This window comes from Homarus americanus, unplaced genomic scaffold (genome assembly GCF_018991925.1).
Source record: "Homarus americanus isolate GMGI-L3 unplaced genomic scaffold, GMGI_Hamer_2.0 scaffold48226, whole genome shotgun sequence".
NCBI lineage: Eukaryota > Metazoa > Arthropoda > Malacostraca > Decapoda > Nephropidae > Homarus > Homarus americanus.
The window spans coordinates 414601-438560 of NW_024730579.1; the positions used below are offsets into that span (position 1 = coordinate 414601).

A 23960-nucleotide genomic window follows, 5' to 3' on the forward strand; every position below is an offset into this window, starting at 1 on the left:
CCTATTGTATAAGCTAACCAGTTAGCTGTAGATTATATTTACTGTAATGAGGTAATGCACAACCATTGCCTGATAATCCCAACCTTTAGCCTCGGTAAACATTCTATAATTCTAACTACACACTTACCCAGCCATGTTCATCCTGAGTAGGATTGTTTTCATGATTTGGTGGAAATCCACTCATAATCCTACACTATACTGTACAGAACTACAGCACACAGTGTTTTCTTTTCTTTTTATAATATTATTACCACCACATTTTTTCCTGATGCTTACTGTGTCAAGTTACAGAAACAAAAGCCCTGGCATTTGTTTTTGTGTACAGTATTTTGAGATTACAGAAGTCTAGGGTGAAACAGGATTCCCATGAGGTAACCTGTGCTAATTTTCACCTTACGAACATAATTTCTCAAGATTTCTGTGGCAATTAAGCCATTTATATCCATATTTATCACCAGAAATACACTTTATTAGTTACATTAGTGCAGATGCTGTGTTGTATACCTCAAATGTATACAGAGGGATATATTAATTTGCAGTGCATTAAATATGTGACAGTCTACCCTCAAGTTCATGCTCTAATAATAAAGTACTGTAACAGAGCACGGACTTGAGGGTAGACTCACATTGTTAATAAATTTGTTTCTGATTATTTGTGAGAGGATTTTCCCAATTATTATTTATTTGTATGTGTTTTGTGTGTGTGTGTGTACACACACATATTTACAATACAGGTAAAGAAAATTACTGTCTCTAGAATGAATGGCTCCCTGTCCCAGCCACAAAAATGTTGACAACTTTAAAACTACCCACAGACAATCTTGGGTACATTCAGTGTCATCCGCGAATAACTGAGAACCGTGAAGTAAAAATCCGCTAACTTGGGGGGCATACTGTACTATATATATTATTTTAAGAAAACTTTGGCTACAGGAGGGAAATCCACACAAGAGTTTTTTCCTAAATACTCCGTGAAAATGGGGGGTGTGTCTTATATGGCCCGGCATCTTATACGCCATAAAATACGGTACTGTACTTGGTGCTCATTTTAAATAATACGTTCAAGAACTTAGCCAGTTTTAGGAGCGTTCTGGATACTATACCAGGACAACGGATAAACAGTCCCAAACTTGTACTTGATTAGATTTTCAAGTTGCGAGATGAATTTTTGCATCAGTGAGGAATATATGTATTTTTCATACACAACATATGCAGGGCTGGATTAAGCTTAATAGGGGCCTGAGGCACAGATCAACTTGGGGCCCCCGTACCCTCAAGGTATATATAAATAACAAGAACAAAATATACCCAAATTTATCAATGATTTCATCAATATTAAGCTTCTGCAAAATAACACATTAATGTTCATAAGAGACAGAAAATTGAGATGTTACTAGGACATCGTTGAACAAGTTCATGTTTTATACGCTTCAACTTCGAGAATGTTTGGATTTGGGGGCCCCTTAGAGTCAGGGGGCCTGAGGCCAGTGCCTCATGGTTAATCCGGCACTGATCATATGTATTTCTTGAACAACTTTATTCCCCCTGTTACTTGAAATCATAGGATGGAGACTGGGGACATCATCCAGCTGATTTTCAATCACTTCAAATTATAAATAATCCTTACAGATTTTCTATGGTACAATAATGTAATTGGAAACATTTTTGAAACAGAATGGGAAAATACTGTACAGTTGTTTGCACCCTGTTACAGATGGACTAGTGATATGCATTGTTGTATAATTAACAGAAAACACTGTCAGTCCTTCAGGAATGCATATTTGAAATTATACCATGGGTTAATACTGTACTGGAAAACATTTGTCACTACATAAACACAAATTAGGCTAGTAACATCTCCATTAGCCGGAATCCCTCAAACCCGGAAATCTCCCATAGGCGGAATTAAAATTTGCTCAGAAAATCATTCCCAAAGCCAGAATTTACTGCCAAATTCTTGCTGTGGGAACAATTTTCAGAGGGGCATATTTTCTGGAAAATTCCGAGAAAATTTTCCCGGTACACAGAAAATTCCGGGGATGGGGGATTTTTATTCCAGGTTTGAGAGATGAAAATCAAGGTCTTTTTTTGGAAATTCCAAGAAAAATTTTTCGGTACCCTGAAAGTTCCGGGAATGGGAGATATTTTTCTGGGTTCAAGAGGTAATGTAATGCATAATTTCTGGAACTTCTGAGAATATTTTCCATTACCCGGAAAATTCCAGGGATGAGGGGTATGCAGGAGACAGCAATGTAACATTGTTAATTCAAATATGAAACTACTGTTATAGACTAAACAGCAGCAGATGGCATTTCTCAGTTACTACCTTCACCTTAAAATTTCAGACTTGCTAAGAAAAAAAAAGTGTAAATACAGTACATTTACTTGTATTGAACAACATTTGTGTGTATCAACTGAGAGGACAGTATTGAGTGACTACATGGATAAGAAATTGGACAAGAATGTGTGTGTGGTTTTTATTTAAGCCCCATGAGCTTGTATGTTTTTGGTCACAGTTGTGCTGGTTTTTGTGAGTGGGAGTTTGAGACAGGAGTGAGAGGCAGATTGAAGTAAATGATTTACTATTAGGTCGGCTTCTCCCTGAGGTTTGTGTAATATGGTTGTTTGTTAGAAACTGAGTTATTATCCAAACTGTTTCATTCTTATTTAGGTGGACCGCAAGGCGCCTCGCCCTCAACCCCTACGAACAGGGGCGCGGACATCACAAACAGTAATTTTTATACATATTTTTTTGGTTGTTCTGGTGTATTATTAGTTAATATGGGTACAGTATTGTCCACTTTACTGCTGCAGGAAGAACATCTTTGGTTCCTTGGTCTTACTCTTATTCTTCTGTTAAAAGGTTTACTAATTTTTTTAAATTATGGAGGTCCTTTAATGGATTGATTACATTACATTTATGTCTATTGAATGGAATATTACTTACAAATTGAGGAAAATATTATATTGACTTTTACAACTTGAAAATTATCATGTACTTCATAGTACTGTAGTAGATTATGATAAAATAATCACAATTGTATTAAATTTGAGCAGTAATTCCCAAGTCCTCATCATCTACAATTATCATTCATTATTTATTTTTAACAAATTTAAGTATTTATTGTGAAACAGTTAATAAAATAGATATTTTATACTGTATATAACTTGAGAATCTACCCCCCTAATGGCTTTGTACCTATTAAATGGTTGTTATTGTCTTTACTGTTATGTTATTTCCCACAATAGATGAGGGTGGAGCAGGTAGGGTCTTACCTTATCATATGTTACTTCCCTTACTCAAAATATATAATGTATAAATGTATTCCAAATGAAAAGGAAATTTGAAATATCACTAAACTATTAAAATTCATAATAATTGCCCATTTTGTATTGTAACTTTTCCCTCATCACTCTGCCATTATGTGTGGAAGATGACATTCAGGTATAGACAAATATACAGCACTAAAAAAATTTTCAGGAAGATACTTTTGGGGGACTGCAATATTTTAATATTTCAAGAACAACAATGATACTGTTGGGGTTCTACCTTTGCTTTGGGACAAGTAGTGCTGATGAATTTGAACTTCATCTTTGGTGTAGAATGCATTTTCCATATTTCAGACTAACACAAAAGTGCAATGCTTAACCATTCTATTTCATACTAACACATCTGTACATATTCATATATTAGACTAAATATCTGAAGATGGTGGATTTTTGCAGTTTCAGATTTCAGTATCTGTTTGAAGGAAATATACTGACTCGTAATTTTTTTAGACCAAATATTGTAGTAATTAGTAATGTTCAGCTTAGTTAAGAGGAATAAAAGTTATAAAAAAATGCAGCCGAAAGATAGCATAAACAGTATGACGCTCAGCCACTCTTAAATATTTTAGGTGTTTGTATATAAATATTGTGTTAATGTCAAAGTATTTGTTTTTCTTTTTTAATGGGACAGGGTACTGTAAAAATCTAAGTAGCCATTTTTTTTATGTTCCTTTTGGAACATGGCATGGATATTTCAGACTAACCTTTGTCTCAGACAGTCTAGATTATCAAGGTTTATTGTTAAAAGAAATATTAAATTGTTGATCGATGTACACCAGCTGAAAAGGCATTGGATCCCAATGCCAGCTATTTCTGTAGGCCATGTTACATTTGTAAATGCTTATATATATTTTCTAAAGGTTGTTTATTAGCTTGATGTTTATTGTAAAATTGAAAAGTTGTGTCTAAACCTTGGGTAAGTTTGTCTTACATGGGAAAGTACTTTAGTATAACTTGCTGCATTGCTTTTATTTAGAAATATTTGTTGTCGGTAAAACAAACAGCAAAAACAAGAATACAGTATAATGAGTGTATGGTTTGTATGATTAACTAAGAGTGAAAAAGTTCGAGGCATGTACTGTAGTCTCCTCATTCAACAGCTTTTAATTTAAATTCAAATTACTTTGCACATTCTTATTATGCACTCACTGTCTTTAGAAACCATTTACGAACAATTATTTTTCCACTAGAGCATGTAATTCATATCTCAGGTGCTGTATCACTTATATATTAATTATTTGTTTAAGCTTTCATCAAGATTTATTATTTGGTCATTACCTTTACCAATGCAATAATAGAATGAAAATTCCAAGAAAATAGTAGTTTCACAACTGACACAGCCACTCTGACTAAAATGTATTGCTGTCATAGACTTCAGTATGTTGTCTTCTGTTGGAGGTGTTGTTTGTCCATTAGTATTTGACTGATCTCCTGCATAGTTGGAAGAAAACTGTTATTTTGTATAGTATACTCAAGGATGCAGAGATTAGTCTAAAAAGAATGAGACATTCATTTCCTGATACTGTATAATAATAAAAAGGAATATTCATTTCCTGATACTGTATAATAATAAAAAGGAATTGTAAGTGATAAATTTGGAAGCTGATGACCAATATGTCTCTATATATATGTCAACCTTACTCAAATCCCAACTGAAGGAAACATCATCGCCAGTAGCACAGTGTCAGTCATAATTTTTTTTTTTTTACTGTGCTTTAATCAGATTTTGACAAATATAACCTTGGAGCTGCTTGCAATACTACTGTACATCTTTTTGCCCATGAACTACAATGCATTGTCAGGAAAAGATAGATTGACAGGGATTAATCTCACAGAAATGGCTAATCCTGCTTTGAGAATTGTCTGTCTTATACGCTTTATTTTTAACTTCTGAATATTAATTGAGAGAACATTTTGCTTTGCCCACAATGTTCATCTTCATTCTGCCCAAATATTTGTGGATGCAATTCTTCATCACCCTTGTGTTTACAGGTGCTTATATCAGCAATCTTACCTTTTGCAGTCCTGTGTTTTCTCGGGTAGAGAGAAGAATTTTAAAATCTAGAATATGTTTTTCTGTTTTCCTTCATTCATTCATTTTTATTGTTATGGCATCCCCAACAACCCCTTACCATCCTACTTTCCTGTCATTCACACACACTGCTAATTCCTGGAGGTCCACCCTTCTCTTTTCTAGTACAGTACAGGTAACCCTTGTTTAACGATCATTCACTTTGCGATTTTTCAATTTAGCAAGTTAAATTGTTTAACACCTTTTCTCATTTAATGATACAGTAGTCCGTTTTCAGTTTAGTGGTCTTCAACACACTAGGAAAGATTCAGGAAGGAAGTCAGAAAAACTGGGGATTCTGTGCTCCCAGTGTGCATCATTATAATACTGTAATGTAGCTTAGAAATAAAGAAAATTTAATATAAAACTATATAATAATAAATATGAAGAGCATGGGTGTGTATGTGTAGGAAGTGAGTAGTGTACGCATTGAGGCAGTGAGCTGTAACTACGGCCAGCCGCACTCTCTCTCCCCACCCCTATGTGACATCATGGCATACAGGTAGTAGCCCCACACATCTCATGAGTCAGTTTGGGGAGTGCTCAGCTGAACTGTGCCATCTGTACAGTATACTGTACCAGTAAATGTGATAAATAAAAAAAAATAATAAATAAAAAAAAAATAAAAAATGCTGCGTTGCCATTTGGCTATCATTTCACAGCACACGAGACAGAGACCAGCAGAGAGATACCCCACACTGCTCTCCCCTCCCCTTTCCTCACTGTGTGCTAACTCCCGCACACATAAGAAATTTTTATTCCCTTTGTTTATGACCTTATATTTTTTTTCATGTTCTGTTTGATTGATTGTGTGTGCATATAAGAGTAAAAAAAAATGATAAATAAAAAATAAATAAATAAAGATGATATTGAACTAAAAAAAAATTAAAAATAGCCATAACATAGCTTATAGCTGGCACAAAGAAATGTTTATTCTCTTTATGTTTTTGACCTTATGATTATTATATTTTTGCACAATTTGTATGAACAATTAAGTACATGCAACAGAGAAAAAAAAATATATATCTACCTGAAATTAGGAGTTGAACAATAACATAACTTACTGGTCAGCCTCGCCCGCTGTGAGTGCTACTGGGTGGCGAGTAGGCAACTCTGCAGTTACATGCAATCTCCATGGAAATTATTCCTCGTTATCCCTCGTTTAGCAATTATTTCGCAATAATGATGGGTTTTCAGGAATGCATCCCCATTGTTAAATGAGGGATACCTGTATTTCTTTCTATCTCCTTAGTTCCCCTTTCCATCCTACCCTCCACCTCGTGAAGATGTTTGTATAGTTCTGTATGTTGCTTTTCCCTTATTTCATCAGCAGGATATCTCAAGAGCTCTTGATAAGAGCCAGAATGAATTTGTTATGTTGGCACCTTAATACTACGCTTAATCAGTCCTCTGAACTGCATCACTAGCTATTCAAAACTTGGTATTCAATTCCAAGCTGCACCTTAAATTTTCACATTTTGGGGACTAAAAAAAAAAGTGGCTTATAATTGTGCATATACAGTGTTTATCCCAGTTGTTCTACTCTACATATATTCATCACAAATTAGTTTTGTTAAAATTTTCTTTTAATATTTTCCAAGTACAGTACACAGTTATAAACTCATTTGTACCTTTTCTACTGAATTGGTCAACAAAAGTTTCATGCTATTTATTATTCGTTTTTTTTACCTTGCAGTATTTGATTTTAGTCTTCAAAGCTTTTACCCCTGTATTTTAATTCGGTGACATATGACCTAAGCTGTTGCGTCGTCAGAGATGTAATTACCACAATCAATCAATCAATCATCTGCAAACGGTAACCGATTCCCCTACCCTATGCATTCTCAGTTACCATATTTGCTTATTTCTTCAGTACTCCTGCTTTTTATTTTATACCAACACATCTACAAAAATATTGAAAAACAATTGTTATATAGTACTACACATCCTCTTCCTCGATGTACTGTAGACTTGCTATCACTGAAACTCGGTGCACCCATCACAGCATACTCAGACACATTTCATTTTTCCTATAAAATCTCTTGACACATTTTAATACCTTCTTATCTTATTTCTGTGTGTTGTCCATTATATGCTTTTCGAGATCCATGGATTCCACTCGAAAAAATTTTCAAGTTCGTATACATGGTTTTTACCTTAATTTGGTTTTTACTACTACACCTTGTCATCCATTACATCACTTATACACCTCTCACCCTTTACATTTCCACAGCGATTTAATTCTCATTTATTCTTTTCATTTGTCCACCTTCCATAGGATTGCCTCTCTTTTAGCTGTTATATTTAGCAGTTATTCAGAGTAAGTTTCCCTATCTTTTACTTCCTCTCTTGCCTGTATGATATCCCCTCTTTCATTCTTAATTGCCAGATCCATCTGGTGGCTCCCTTAATGTCTTTAAGTTTCCTCTAAGCAGCAGCAGCTTCATTTTTTTCTTTTTTAACAGTATACAGTACAGTATATCCTACTTTCAAACCTCTTTCTCTATGCACATTTGTACTAGTTTTTATTTCCACTCATTCTTAGTTACTTCTTTTTTTCCTAAAATTCCACCTACTTCCTTGTCATCCATTCAAATAATTATGCAATCACCATCACTACAATAATGTTTTCACTCCAGGTATACAGGTTTTCCCGAAATCTCTTTCTTCATTTTATTTTCACTTCCTATGGTGTGAACACTCAAAAATCCATGTGATCCATAATATTTTGGGATTGGACACATGACACTTTATCATGGAACTCCATACTTTATGCTAATCAGTGTCGCCACACCTAATACTCTCCATTTCAGATGCTTAACTTTACATCCTTTGCCTGTCCCCAGCATATTTCTCCTTTGCCCTTTTATTTCATTTTTCTCAATAACTACTCAGTTTATTGTTTGTATCTCCAGGGCAGACATGATGAATTGTGGTCCCTTGGCAGGAAAAGGAGACATTGATCTGCTCATTCAGTGAAGAAAATATAATCACTGATAAAAAAAATAATCTTGTACTACTAACATAGGATATTTTTTCTAATTAGTGAATTCAAATAACTAGATGACAGATACAGTGTAAGAATCAAACTAATAAGTAATATAGCACCTTAAGAACTTTAGGGCTTCAGTTGGAAACTTTACCACGTGTCTCCTTAAGTTTTTCTCTGGTGGTGGCATATCAATAACATGTACAAATGAGGATTATAGTTAACTTGGTATTCCTACATATTTTCATAATAATTGTCTATAAAGTGTTTAAATGTTGTGTAATATTTTTTATGATAGACTAGTTTGTTCATTAATTTAATTTTGAATTTACATATAGAAGTTTCTTAAATTCATAATATTTATATTTATGAGGCAAATTTGTTAGTTTTCACTTTCTGATTGCATTAATTTTCCCCAGGTGACAGATGACATGAAGACTCACAAGAACCCCAGTTTACGTGAGGGTCCAAAACCATTTGTGAAGCAGTCCAGCCCACCCAACCGGGCATCACCTGCTCGTGATGGCCCTACCGCCCCTCCTAAATTTGCACTTGAGGGCAAGAAGTGGTTTATTGAATATCAGAAAGATAAACCAGACCTTATTGTCAAAGATGCCAAAATGGATCAATCTGTATACATCTTTAGGTGCCAGAACATTGTAGTCCAAGTTAAGGTAAAGTTCAGTTTAAGTTGTATCCCATTAGTTCACATTCACTGTTCTCTCATAATGCCATAGTTGTGTTCCTGAAGAATATTGCGTTATAACAATTGATTCAAAGGGAATTAGGAGGTTAGGGGTAGTAGGTTTGAAAACACCAACATGACTGACTCCGTGCTTTGTTATTAATAAAGCTCGGAGTGCACTTGAGGGTAGACTCCAACTTTTTTTTTAAATTATTTGTGAGAGGATTTTCCCGTTATTATTAATTGGTATGTGTGTGTCTTCACACATAAAATAATATATACAGTACCAGAAAATGTGAGGAATAAATAAAAATAATACCATTAAATAAGTTACAACAAAAATACTATAATGTATTGCCAAATCAGTAAATAAAAGCCAAATGTGAAAAGAAACTTAATGTACTGTATCCGTAAATCTTCATTTACATCAGGTATTTGTAGATTTAAAAATAATGCTGCAGGTATGACATTAATAGATAGTAATGCTTATAAGAATTCAGAAATGGTTACTGCTTAGCTCTGAAGAGTTGGGTGCCTGCCATACGGATGTTACTCATCTCGGGTGATCAGCATCAGTACAGTACATAATTATAAATTCGGCTTTTATATTTACAATCTATATTTTTTTTTCAATTAAAAATACTGTATTTAAGCAAGCAATAATTTTTTTTTAATTCTGGAGTTGGGTTAGCTTACTAAAGACAGCAACTGGAGGATTCATTAGCCTATGGGAAACCACAACTTCACAGATTAGAAGCAGGCCGATTTTTAGCCATTTTTCAGGGAAAAAAGTGCATCTTATATGCCGTAAAATACTGTATGGTACTTCCACTCGCGCCTCTCTCGGCCTCAGCTGAGCCATGCCAGGGGAGGGGACTTGGGTTGTGTGCCTCTGCTGACCCTTAGCAACAGTTGCTAAGAGTCAGTCTACAGAAGCAGCACATCCCAGTGAGTTGCGATGCAGTGTGTGTGCTATCTTGTATAACTTGAGCTTTTTTATTCTATCATAATTTTTCCTGAATATTCTCTGCTGAAATCAACTTGACAATCACTGGCAAAAAGGATAAAGTAAACAGAGGTGTGGTGCATATTTTAACTGGAAAAGGCCTAACCACCGAGGCGCCAGATGTGCCATTGATAAACTGTCTATTGCCTCCGCACTTACGATCACCTCCCACACAAAATACACACCCATGCTCTTCATATTTCTTATTTTATAGTATAATTTCTTCATACCTAAGCCACATTAGAGTATTGTAATGATTTTTTCACAACTTTTATAGTTTCATTTTATGTAACAACAGCAACAACATGCATTACTATCTCCCTCAGGCCACAGCTGACTGGCATGTTGGCCAGCTGACTCCTGGTGCAGCTCTCAGAAAAACAGACTTCTTTAACAAGTATTCTACTCTATAAAAACAATGTGGCTTAGAAATAAAGAAAATATAATACGAAACTATGGGTGTTTGTGTGTGAGAAGTGAATGTGTGTGTAAGGTTGGCTATAAACTATGTGGCCGACTTGCTAACCCAGCCGCCTTCTATATTGTTACTTGTAATGAAACTATAAAAGTTGTAAACAAATCATTACAATACTCTGTGGCTTAGAAATATTGAATATATAATAACACTATAAAATAAGAAAAATAAAGCACACATGTGGGAAGCAAATTTTTTATGAAGCAGTGGGTTACTGGGCTTGAAATGTGTGATGTGACGTCACAGCATACACACTCACCATGGTGGCTGCTACACGTTTGTGAGTTAGCTGAGCTGGGTAATTGCCTGAACTGTTTCGTGAGCTGGATGCGTGGAAGGTATGCATGTGGAAGAACTTATTCTTTGTGCATAAAATAATATATACTGTATCAGTAAATGTGAGGAATAAAAAAAAAAAATAAAAAAAAAATTCTGCATTGCCATTTAGCAGGAGACGGTAAGAGAGCAGAGCAATGAGTGAGGAAACGCCAGCTGTAGCTCTCTCCCTCTCACCCACAGTGCTTGTTTCTGCACACACAATGATTAATTCCCTTTTTGATACTTATTATTATTATTATTTAATGGCATATACTGTATGTGTGGTGTGCATTTAAACTGAAATAGGCCTAACCAGCCAAGTCACCAGATACACCATTGACAGGTATATAAAACAATATACATTATGGGTTATTTAAGGAACTCTCAAGGGTAATTTTGACGATATGCTTTCTTGGCTTTACGTGTCCTCTTCAGAATGTAACCCCCACGTAAGATTTGACACAAGCTTAGATGCAAGCAACGTGATTATAACCATCCATATTTGCTCTCCTTACCTTCTTGTTCATGCATGATAGTCGAGAGTAGCCATTTGTGGCTTGTGTTATTGAGAGACTCCCGTAAGAGCCAATCATTGCACGGATCACATTTGTTTTTGAGAGAGTATGTTTTCATGTTATCTGTATTGCTTTTTTTTTTTTTTTATGGGGATTAGCCCACCCGGGCACAGGTCACTGACCCACATCAGGGCCTGAGGGGTGAAAATATAATAATAATAATAATTATAATAATAATAATAATGAATAAAAATAGATAAAAATTATTATAGAAACCAAAAACAACAACAACAACGACAATAATAATAATAACCATACAGTCAGTTCTGCTATAACGCGATAGTTGTGTTCTTGTAAAACATCGTGTTATAGAAATTCGCGTAATAGAAATAACAGGGCTTATGGAGAAAATAGGGTTAGGTGCAGATTACTACTCGAAATCGAAAAAAAATTTAGTAGTTAGCCTAACACAAAGGTTAGCACAGTCTAAATAAATGTTACATTCATATTTAATGATGAAATCATACAGTAAATGTAACACTTTACCTTGGAAAAATATGAATACAACTTGATGGGGGAGAAGGGTGATTTTGAGGTTGATAATATCGAGCTTCTCTTCAAGGGTTATAGCCTTTCTTTTACGATCATCACCGGAAATGCGATCACCAGAACGCTTCTTCGAGATATTCTTCTTTACCATATTCACAGTTAATTACACAAAATTGGAGAAATAGTAAGCAAAAATTGCGGTTTACAAATATCGTTCCTCTATTCATAAATCGCGTTAGAGCCAATTCAAGTTGTCAAAACACGCGTTATAGCAGAACTCACTGTAATTAAATACTGTACAAAAATGAAAAAATAAACCAAGAGTGAGGAACGATATACAACATGTATGTTGTGTTGTCAAAGTAAGAGAAACAATTGAGACCCTGCAATTGTGTGTAAATGGGGCAGAAAGTCAGATCAGCAACCTGGTCATAATTCTTGTAATGCCATATGACAGCAGGGTAATGCCATATGGCAGCATCCTGTATATTCTTGATATTTTGGTCAGTTTTTAGGTGAAAATACAGTACTGTACTTATTTCTGGAATACTATAGCTCAAAAATATTATGCACGTTATAAATAAAGTTAGTAAAAATGTTATCGTTGAAGTGGAAGTTAGTGTTAATTCATTGGACATTGACAGTTGGACACATATTTGAGTTAAGTGAATCTTTAGTGAAAACAATTAGGAAAAATTAAGACAATATGTGCAATGGCCAAGACCACCATTATATTTAATATACCCATGTACTAGAATTGCATATGTGTATGTTACAGATATGCATTATATATTAAATTATTAAAAGTAAAATACTTAGGCATTATAGGTGTCTGAAGTCAAGTGGTGACTAGGAAATTAGCAAGTACCCCAGAAACTTGTCTTCCACACTAAGTGGGTTTCCCCTGTAGCAAAGGACTTTTTTTTTTATTATTATTCTAATAACCCAGAGTTTCAGTTTTTCAGAATCGAGTCATATGAAGTCTTACTGTATTAGTGCGAGACTGATTTATTATATTATGAAACTGTAACAAGAAGTAAGAAAAACCATTTTTGTTGCCAAGACTAAAAAAATAATGTATACTAGTACAGCATATTTTTAGACTTGAAATGTTCATTACAGATAGATATTTTTTCCCTACAGGGTAAGGTAAATTCTGTCATCCTAGATTCGTGCAAGAAATCATCAGTGGTATTTGAAAACCTTGTGTCTTCAGCAGAAGTTGTTAATTGCCAGTCCTGTCAAGTTCAGGTGAGAATATTGTCTTTTTTATTTTAAGTGTATAGTAAACTTACAGTTTATGGTTTCCCCCTTTTTCCTCATGGTTTTGCTTATACAGTGATATCTCCATTAGGTGGAACAATTGGTGCAGGGCACTTCTGAGAATGAGAGATATCCGAATAATGAGACAACTCTTTTAAACCCGTAATAAATCCCCCCTCCCCAGAATTTTTCCATTTACCATCCCAATTTACTTGCAAGGAGCAGTTCATTGTACATTTCAGTTGTCATTTGATCCCACTTAGTTCACATGACTTTTATCATTGCTAAACCTTTTGATAACTAAGAATAGGTTTTGGGAGAAATATTGAGGGAAACGGTAATGGAGTATTTTTAGAATCAACCATTGTATTAATTCTAGTAAAGAGGTAAAGACAGTTGAAGTGCAAGCCCAAATGTTTTCAATGATGAGCCACACTAAACTACATGGTACTCTTATCAGCTGGGATAAAGGTTATGAACAGTAGAATGTAGTTAACTAGTGTAGAACTGTAAATATGGAGAGATACACTAAAACCTTCCAGGCTAGATTTTGCCTCACACTCAACAGATTCAAGGCCAAACAATGGCAGGTTCTCAATCTGTTGAGAACAGGCTCTCACCCTAACTATACTTCAGTAGATTTGCAGCTTAACTTTGACAAAATTTTCAAATTGTGACTTCATGGCTAAATATGTTTAGGCCATGGGGGGGAAAAAAAATGTTTCAACCAAATTGGACTTTAATGTCAGCTTGGTGTGTTTTTAAGACATAATAATTCAATTTAAAGGAATTTTGCTGTAAACCTGACCTCCCATTTATCCAATCATCCAAAGCTGAATTGGATGATTTTTCTTGAGATCTGTGTCACATTTCCAGCACTACCACACGCAGGTGTTTTTCCAGATGTTATAGGTTCAAGACAGTGACCAAAAAAAATAATAATAAGTTAAAAAGTGTCCAAGGTGGTGGTGTAAACACACATCAGCAGGGATCATTCAAAACTATAGGCAAGCATTGAACTTCATTAATTTCTTAACCGCACGTGTGTAAAATGGGACTTGCATCGGAATATGTGAGCTGCAGCTAATCCACTCGGTTTGAAATATTACTGTAGGGTATTGTAATTTTTCTTTTGTGAATAAGCGGGATATGGTTTGCAAATAGGGTGTGTTAAAATATCAATTATGGATAAGCGAGGTTGTGAATGGCAAGGTATTCCTGTCTACTGTAGCACACCATGATTATAAACGGTATCCATGTCCTGAGGGCTACAAGGCGGGAAGTTGTGTACGTGTGCTTCTGGCAATGCTACACCACCGAGCTGCCGGCCCAATGATGTTTGTCGATGGTTGTGTGATTCCAAACTTAAGCACACGTAAATTAAAAAAAAAAAAAAATACCGGGTAAATGGACCGCGCACGTTATTCTAAAATTGGTGAAACCAAACACACACAAATCAAGAGGTGCTTGTATGTTCGATATTTATCATTTACCGTAATATATTATGATAGTAATAAACATAGAAAACTATATCCTGATTTGTTTATACTTATTCTTTAAAATTAAATCACTTGTAGAATAATATACACTAGTACCTCAACATTCGTAAGGGATAGGTTCCTGGGACACTTGCAAATAACATTCATTAATACTGTATTATAGTGTACCATAAATTAGGGACAAAAAATAAATCAAATTAGAAAAAAATTATTTAAGCCCCCTAAATAATACATGGGTATGTACAGGTACTTTATACAGTTGTATTTTGTGTTAATCATAAATAAATTAAATGAGAAGCAAGTAAATGTGGTGTGATGTTAGGGAAGTCAACTAGAATGCAGTAGCGGGCGACCCATCGTCTGCTGCCGGCCTCGCACGGCCCTTACCACCACCATTGCGCCATCAACACGAACGCACGCCTGACACACAACACTGTGAATGAAACAAGCGTACATACTGAATATTAAGTTATCCTGTAACAAATTTATGACTAGGAAGAATATATAATTTATCCCAGTCATAAGTGTAATATCAACATAATGGGAACAAAATAATTTGCAGTGTTATTAATGTATAAAAAGTGTACATTTCTTACCTGCTGTAGAGGCCTCAGTAATGATACAAAGATATTACTGCTCCTCCTTTAAGACCTTTGGACCGAGAGCATCCAGAATGTGAATAATTTGTATTGGTGGAGTGAAGGGGAGAGGCAGGCTGTGAGGGTGGCAGGGTTGATGCAGACAACGCCAGGCTGAGGAGAGAGATGGGAGGGGGGTTGGACTTCGGCGTTATAAACATTGGTATTGGCAATTGTTTGGCTTTCTTTTTTTAGTTATTTATAAATTTCTTGATAAAGTTGAAAACCATTCTCAATAGTCTGCTTCATTTTGATGCTTAGTTCCATTGATGGGTCATAGTTGTAAACCATATCTGTTAAATTTTTGGCACACCAGACTCGTCCTCAGTCCATATACTTAACACCTTCTCCATACCTTTATCACATATCTGATGTGTAACTTTAGCACAGTGTGATGCACTGTGAGCAACACTATTTCTAATTTCCTTGCCTTTCATCTTTATGGAACAAACAGTTGACTCATTCACTTCAAATGCACGGCCAACACCTGACACACTCATGCCGCTATCAAATTTATCTTGCACTTTATTTTCTTCAATCTTTGTACCAGATGCACTACCACCAGTTAATGCCTTTTTGGGAGTCATGACTGTATGTATATTATGTATGTGCTCCATTTATATACACTATTTATTCAGCCTAGCTAGCAGCATGTGGCAATGTATTTACCATGTCCCACATGCTTAATTAATGTGCCTGGCGACATATGGAAGCTGTTAATGTATCACTTACCACATGTTGCCCGAAAGGCTAGTTGACCCCCCATACAGAGTAAGGAGCGCCACCTTCCTTGTGTTCCTTCGTTTATCCAGTAAATAGAACCTACGAAAACTCTACAGGTGTTTGTGTTCGCTCCTGTAGATAGAACTTGATACCCAGAACACATGCAATGACAGTTATAATTAACGTTAGAATTGCTCTCAGACGAGACTGGCGGTGGTTGATGTGGGAGAAATCTCAAATGACACTGGTGGGAAAGAACAGCTACAGCCTGATGCCATGACATCACATCATGACCAATTCCCACAGTTTTTAAAATAAGCACCTTTCCTTTTTGTTATTTTAATAGATACAATCCTCTGAGGTCGTTTCGCGGATAGTCGAATTTGTGGGAGTTGAACTCGCATATGTTGAGGTACTGGTGAATAAGTATATAAATATTTTAAAAGATAATATGTCTCATCCATTTTCATGTGGCAGAGGCTGAAAAAAATTTATTCATATTTCAGGTTTACATATACTCAAAACTACATGGTACAAGAAAAGTTTTGATAGCTTCTCATTATTTAAATATTTTGTTTTACCTTTCAGGTGATGGGTATCATGCCTACAATCTCCATTGAAAAGACAGATGGGTGCCAAGTGTACCTGAGCAAAGAGTCTCTTAAGACTGAGATTGTTACTGCCAAGTCTACTGAAATGAATGTCCTCATCCCTAAGGATGATGGAGACTTTGTTGAATGCCCCATCCCGGAGCAGTTCAAGACTACTATTAAGGGACTGTCTCTGACTACCACATGCTCAGAACAGGCAGGATAAAGCAGAAAATATGCAACCATTACCTGGAATTGAACCATAAAACACAATTGCGTTTAGCCAGAATAATATGCTGTGTGACCTAACCTCTAGGAGTGATGAAATTCCAGAATATTTACTAAGGCAATGACTTGTTGGAAATTTGTATTCAAGTCATTTAGTCTTTGTGTATTATACTACTCTGTTTTCATGTGATTGTTTCATATTTAAAATTGATTATAATTATTGTCAGTTACAAACACCTGGATGAGGATGATTATAAGGGTTAATAAGCTTTCAAGATCGTAAGCATCATTATGCCGAGGACAAAAAAAATTGAAGGTTATCTGGTATGAGACTCCAGGTTAAGATCATGTTAAGAGTATTCTGTATTATCATGATGCTGATTGCATCAGGCTTGTCCTGTCTCATGTTAGGGTTATTCTTACAATTGTTTGGGTGCATTTATGTTGTTGCCATTCACAAATAGAAGCTTATAGGTTTTAGAAGTGATTTAAAAAAAATGATACAGAATATCCTTATGTGATAGTTTGTAAGATTCAGCTCAAATTCTTGAGATTTTAATGACAATATGCAGGATGGCTGTAATAATAGTAAGATAAGAAAATCTAAAGATTGCTGACAATTATATATAGTGCAAAGTTTTTCCTGAGACAAAGTGCAATAATATTTGCATGAATAATCATTATGAAACTCATGTCTAAGGGATGTAAACTGTTTCCACAGAAAGTGGCTACATTGCACTTCATTCTGTTTAATCCTAGTGTTTGATAGGTTACAATTCTATTAAACTAGTAATATTCTGATAATTAATAACTTCAAGTACTATAAGCTCAGTTAATGTTTTTTTTTTACATCTTTTTTTTTTCACATGCATAAATGCCAAGCTATAAGTAGCTTATTTATTAGGTACACGAGATCCCATATCTGTGAAAGCTGACACAAATGAAAATTGATGAGCAGTTCATTCATGTCTGACACAAGCTCAAGTCTTAACCTTTGTTGCCTTTTCAAACTTAACATATAGGATATGCAAATAGCAAAATTGTCTCCAAGTTTACATAATGTTAGCAGAGAATAATGAAGATAGAGAACATGGATTGTCTTTGCTATACTCATTGTATAGAATACTGGAGTCACACAAGATAATAACTATATCTTAATTGCATAGAGGTACAGGGATTTATATATGTATTTTTGCAGCATCAGTAGATATATTTTATTTCATCATATCTTTGGCACTGATTTTAGGGATTTTCTTGGTTGATAGCTCAATTTTTAATTAGATTTTACTTATCCTTCAAGTTGTGGTACACCCCAATAAAATAATTTAATTTCACCAATCCATTCTCTGTCTATATTGTACAGTTTTTTTATTAGTTGTAGATTTCAGTTTTGGGGTTGGATTAAAACTAGTCACAGACTAAGATTACCCGAAAAACAGCTCCAGTTGCATGATTACTCACAATACAGTACAGTACATATATTGATTCTGAGACAAAAAAATCAACCTCTATGCTGTGCCTCTGCTTATTTAGGAAAAATTCTAATAGGAGTTCTTGAGTCCAAATTTACATAAATTACATTGTGATTACTTGATCCAGTGGAGATATTTGTATAATTTATATTAAATTAAAGAGAATGAAAATTGACTTTTATAGAAATTTTTTACACAAATCCAATTTCAGGAAGTTCCCATTATCTGCTTTATGCTTTGGGTAGTGTAGATCTCTTAAGTTATTAATGCTCCTCTCTAGTCTTTGACGGGAATTGAGTGTGACTTTAAACACGCTCGGTACATTGACAACGCAATATATAAATAGGAAAATGGGAAAAGCGAGTCTTACATACTTTGCTTTGTTATTGTCACTGTCGACTTCACGTTGATTAACTGTATTCTTCCATTTTATATGCATATCAGTAACATTTCTGATTTAACTAATAAAAAGTACAAGTCGGTACAACTAGATTTTTGTGTAACCTTTTTTTTTTTCATTTAGGATTCACTGAAAACTTATTTAACAATAGAAAACATTTTGCTGCAATCCCTCCTTGCACTGAATAGTCTGAAACTGCAAAAGCTCTGGTGTAACAATATATATACACTGTAGCCTCGTTAATTTGAATTGTTATACATAACTCATATTTAAGTTTTTTTTCAATTGAATTAAACGATTTGAATTCGGAAAGAATCCAAATTAACCGAGCGGTTTCACAGTCGCCTTGGCTGCCAAATAAAATACAGTATATATATATATATATATATATATATATATATATATATATATATATATATATATATATATATATATATATATATATATATATATATATATATATATATATATATATATATATATATATATTCAACCATCTCTTTACGCGGTCCCACATTCCGCGTTTCCACGTTTACTCGGTACCCTGCCGAAACAGGAATGCTCACATTCCGCGGTGCGTGTACCCCTTTACAAGGACAGCGGCTGGCGAGCCGCGCCATTTTTGGATCCAAACCTCCTGCCATCCGCCATGTTGTGTAAGTGGCGCGAGCAGGGTGCGCACAAGGTCGCCCAGTCATCAAAACATTACCGAGTTCTTCACCCGCCACCCACCACAGCCGGCCCAAGTCAGTGATAGTGATAATTAGTGAGGATTTGGACTTACATGGACTTTGAGGGGTTTCACAAAGAGGCCAATAATCTGCCCTCTGCCTCGGAACCAACCCCAGCCATCTTTTCTAATAATGTAAGTGTTAAAAAACCTAATATTATTAATATTTCTCTTAATTATTAATTGTGTGCATACCATCATAAAATTAAGAAGTTATTTTTATTACAACGTAGGTATTGTGTCTGAAAAGTGGAGTTTGGGGGTCGGCCTGTTCTCTATTTCAATTAATCCCATATGTTATGTTGTTCACTTTACGCGGGCCGCCGTGGGTTCAATTGACCACGTAAAGTGATGGTTCACTGTGTATATATATATATATATATATATATATATATATATATATATATATATATATATATATATATATATATATATATATATATATATATATATATATATATATATATATATATATATATATATATATATATATATATATATATATATATATATATATATATATATATATATATATATATATATATATATAATATTAATACTTCAGACTCCTACTTACGACGGGTTAGAATCTAAACCAGGTCGAAGTCCGACATGGTCGTAAGTCTGAGATAGATAAAAAAAAAAAAATTAATAAAAAATCTACAATGAAATACAGTACAGTACAGTAAAAGCAATGAATAATGATGAATGGATACAGTACAGTGAAAGTAATAAAATAAGGAATGGATACAGTGTGACTGAGCACTTAACCTTTAATGTAGTCAGCTGAATGCACATGGGGCCCTAATTTTCTAATTATACATGGAGACTACATTAACTGGAAACGTTTCGTATAGAAAATGCGGTGTCATTTTGAAAAAAAAAAAAAAAAAAAATTCTGGCGGCGGGTCGTAAGTCCCGACGGTCGTAAGTCCAAGTAGTCGTAGTCGGTTAGGTGTGTATATATATATATATATATATATATATATATATGTATGTATATATATGTATATATACAGTATATATATATATATATATATATAGTTAACCTCACTTTACGCTGTTAATGTAACCCGGAGGAATCGTGAAAGTGAGGAACGCTGTAGTGAATAACATAACATATGGATTAATTGAAATAGAGTCCGGGCCGACTTCCCCAAACTCCACTTTTTGACGATACACAACTATTGTTGTAGTAAAATATTATCTTAACTTTATGATGGCATGCACACACAATTAATAATTAAGAGAAATATCAATAATATTAGGTTTTTAACACTTACATTAGTAGAAAAGATGGCTGGGCACACGGGATGGCGGGTTGTTCCGAGGCAGAGGGCAGATTATTGGCCCTCACCTGTATCACTTGTATCAATTGTATCACTATCCACCACAGAGGCTTGCAGGCCTCTTTGTCAAACCCCCAAAAGTTCATATAAGTCCATATCCTCACTATAATTATCACTATCACTGACTTGGGGCTAGTGGGTGGCGGTGAAGAACTGGTAATGTTTTGATGACTGGGCGACCTTAGGCAGACCATTTTCGCCTACACAACAATGGTGGATGGCGGGAGGTTTGGTCCAAATGGCGCTTGCCAGCCTCCGCCAGAATAGTACACGACTCAGTAGAAACGTAAGTAATGAAGGGACTGTATATATATATATATATATTATATATATATATATTTATTATATATATATATATATATATATATATATATATATATATATATATATATATATATATATATATATATATATATATATATATATATATATATATATATATATATATATATATATATATATATATATATATATATATATATATTATATATATATATATATTATATATATATATATATATATATATATATATATATATATATATATATATATATATATATATATATATATATATATATATATATATATATATATATACATTTATTTATATATATGTATTTATTTATATATATGCATTTAATTTATATATATGTATTTATATATATGTATATATATATATATATATATATATATATATATATATATATATATATATATATATATATATATATATATATATATATATATATATATATATATATATATATATATATATATATATATATATATATATATATATATAATTAATTAATTTTTTATTGTACTCACTGATGGGTGGAGTGGAGGAGGAAGGTGGGGAGTCACTGGGACACGGCTGGTGCCTCATCCTCCCGCCCTGACTGAGGTTCCTCGGATGCTGTTTGCTCCTCCTCGCTTGCAGGCTGTTGTGAAGATGTAGCTGCCTTCCGGCGACTAAATAAGAATTCAGCTTTGACTGCTTAATGATCCTCTTCCTCTCCTTGTAGATCTCATTGTAACAAGCAAGCCTGTCATCAATGCTGAGTTGAATCTTTGAGCTACATTCTCTGTTTGGGTCGTCATCAACGAAGATTTGCATTCCTTGCTGAATTATGTTGAATGCTTCTGCCATCCTCTTGGTAGTTTGCATTCGTTGTGTTATTTCTTCGTCATCTTCAACGGGACTGTGTTCTGCTAGTTGTTGCAAATCCTCCAAGGACTTGCTCAATATCCTCTGATTCCAGCTCATGAAAGCCTGCCTGTCTAGCTAAGCTGAGGATATCCCTATTCACTGCTGGGGACTAAGTCCGTGAATCCCATAAAACTGTTGACGCACTCGGGCCACAGTTTACGCCACACACCATTTAGGCAACTTTCTGAAACCTCTTCCCATGCCTTTCCAATGTTGTCGATTGCATGAAGAATGTTGAAGCCCCACCAATATCGGATCGTAGGTATATTTTCTCCGTCAGTAGCCTTTAGCAGTTGATGCATGGCACGCCTTGAATGCGGCGATGACGCCTTGGTCCATAGGCTGTATCAGTGCTGTTGTGTTGATAGGCAGGAAGATGACTCGAACATTGTCATGTAAGTCGTCGATATTGGGAGGATGAGCTGGAGCATTGTCAACGACAAGAAGAATTTTGAAGTCTAGGTTCTCCTTGGCACAATATTCCTTGCAGGGATGGCATACACGGTTAACCACTGGCTAAATATGGCGCTGGTTATCCATGCCTTCTTATTTGCCCTGTAAATGACAGGAAGGTGTTCCTTGTTGTAACCTTTCAGGGCCCGTGGGTTAGCAGCTTGAGAAATTAGCATAGGCTTCAGCTTGAAGTCACCAGCAGCGTTTATGCCAAGCAGCTTTAAAACCTGGCGCTCTTTCTTTTCTTTTGAGATATAGGTTCTATCTGGCATCCTCTTCCAAAAGAGGCCAGTCTCATCCACATTAAAGACTTGCTTCGCTGAGTAGCCTCCTTCCTCAATAATGTTTTTTAATTCAGGCGGGAATATCTTGGCAGCAACAGTATCTGAACGAGCAGCTTCACAGATACACACAACAGCTGCATCAGGGCGGACTTACCCATCGCTCTGTCTGTAATTTTGGGATGGAGTGGACCCGGGAGCAAACTATTTTGTTAATAGAACTATACCACTCGCACAGAGTACTATGGGACCCAACATATGTGAATTACAAGAATAAGATCAAGAGAGCAGACGCATGGAGAAACATCGCCGATGCCCTGCACTTGGAAAAAGGCGAGGTGGAGAAGATGAAGAACCTAATTGCACAATTCAGGAGAGAAATGAAGAAGACCAAGGAGCAGAAATCTGGAGATGGTGCGCAAGATGCCTAGGAGCCAGTGGTTTGCATACCAAAGCATGTGCTTCCTGGTTGACAAACACATGCCACATCCTATGTACGACGCTGGAATATAGGTAAGGAATGATACATATTAATGTGTTTATGTTTATTGTGTGTAACACACATGACACATGAAAACCAACATCACACATCTAAAGTTCGTGTCTGCAGACACGTGTGGACGACCTTTTGGCTTCACCTCTGTTACCAACATATTACCGACATATAACCGACATGTTTACTACAGTGATGCCTACATTGTTGCAAATATGTATCCAACATGTCGACAGCGGTGATGCCAGCAGTGTTTCCGATATGTCGAAGGACACGTGCGGCCGCACCTTTATATTACAGGAATACGAGCAAAAACACTTGAACATGTAAGAACGCCGTGGAAGCCTAACAAAGACTGCCATCGTGAGTGAGAGGTAACACTCCAAGCTGATAGAGCCTAGCTAGGCAAGACAAGAGAAAGTGATGCGCTGTACAAAGTAGTCCATGACGACGCAAAAATTTTATATTGAGTCGTCGGGACGTTAACCGAATTGTGGTATCTAAAGAGTAGCGACATTGAAACAACGTTAACGGGGGCAACGTTAAACGAGGACTTACTGTATTGTGAACAAAATTAAAAGAAATAATTATCATAAGGGCAAACACAAAGGTAATATACATTTCTTTGTACGGTAGTTAGAAGGCTGAGCTGGGGGAGCAGTGATTCATTGTTTGTGGTAATAACATCCATGG

At 35.2% G+C, this 23960-nt stretch overlaps 2 protein-coding genes across 8 annotated transcripts in view; one reads left to right on the forward strand and one right to left on the reverse strand.

The window, feature by feature from the left end:
- The window catches only part of LOC121867041 (adenylyl cyclase-associated protein 1-like), a 116637-nt gene extending 97802 nt beyond the window's left edge, over positions 1-18835 (forward strand). For 6 of the 7 annotated variants that reach the window (XM_042366794.1, XM_042366796.1, XM_042366795.1 and 3 more), the window contains 4 exons: positions 2672-2731; positions 8810-9064; positions 13082-13189; positions 16650-18835. In XM_042366794.1, the coding sequence (XP_042222728.1) occupies positions 2672-2731; positions 8810-9064; positions 13082-13189; positions 16650-16877 (651 nt within the window). In that variant the 3' untranslated portion in view covers positions 16878-18835. The remainder of the gene's footprint in view (positions 1-2671; positions 2732-8809; positions 9065-13081; positions 13190-16649) is intronic. The other variant, XM_042366790.1, reaches the window with a different exon arrangement.
- On the reverse strand, positions 14898-22139 carry LOC121867042. Its single transcript, XM_042366797.1, has 2 exons — positions 21659-22139; positions 14898-15452 (listed from the first exon to the last, which is right to left on the reverse strand). The coding sequence occupies exons 1-2, from the start codon at positions 22095-22097 to the stop codon at positions 15331-15333; spliced, it is 561 nt and encodes a 186-aa protein (XP_042222731.1). The 5' UTR covers positions 22098-22139; the 3' UTR covers positions 14898-15330.
- Positions 22140-23960: the final 1821 nt, after the last annotated feature.

Coding starts and splice junctions, on each gene's coding strand:
- LOC121867042 (XM_042366797.1), bottom strand. CDS start 22,097: ATGAGCTGGAATCAGAGGATATTGAGCAAGTCCTTGGAGGATTTGCAA. Junction 15,453..21,658: donor CTCCTCCACTCCACCCATCA/GTGAGTACAATA, acceptor CTCTCTCCTCAG/CCTGGCGTTGTCTGCATCAA.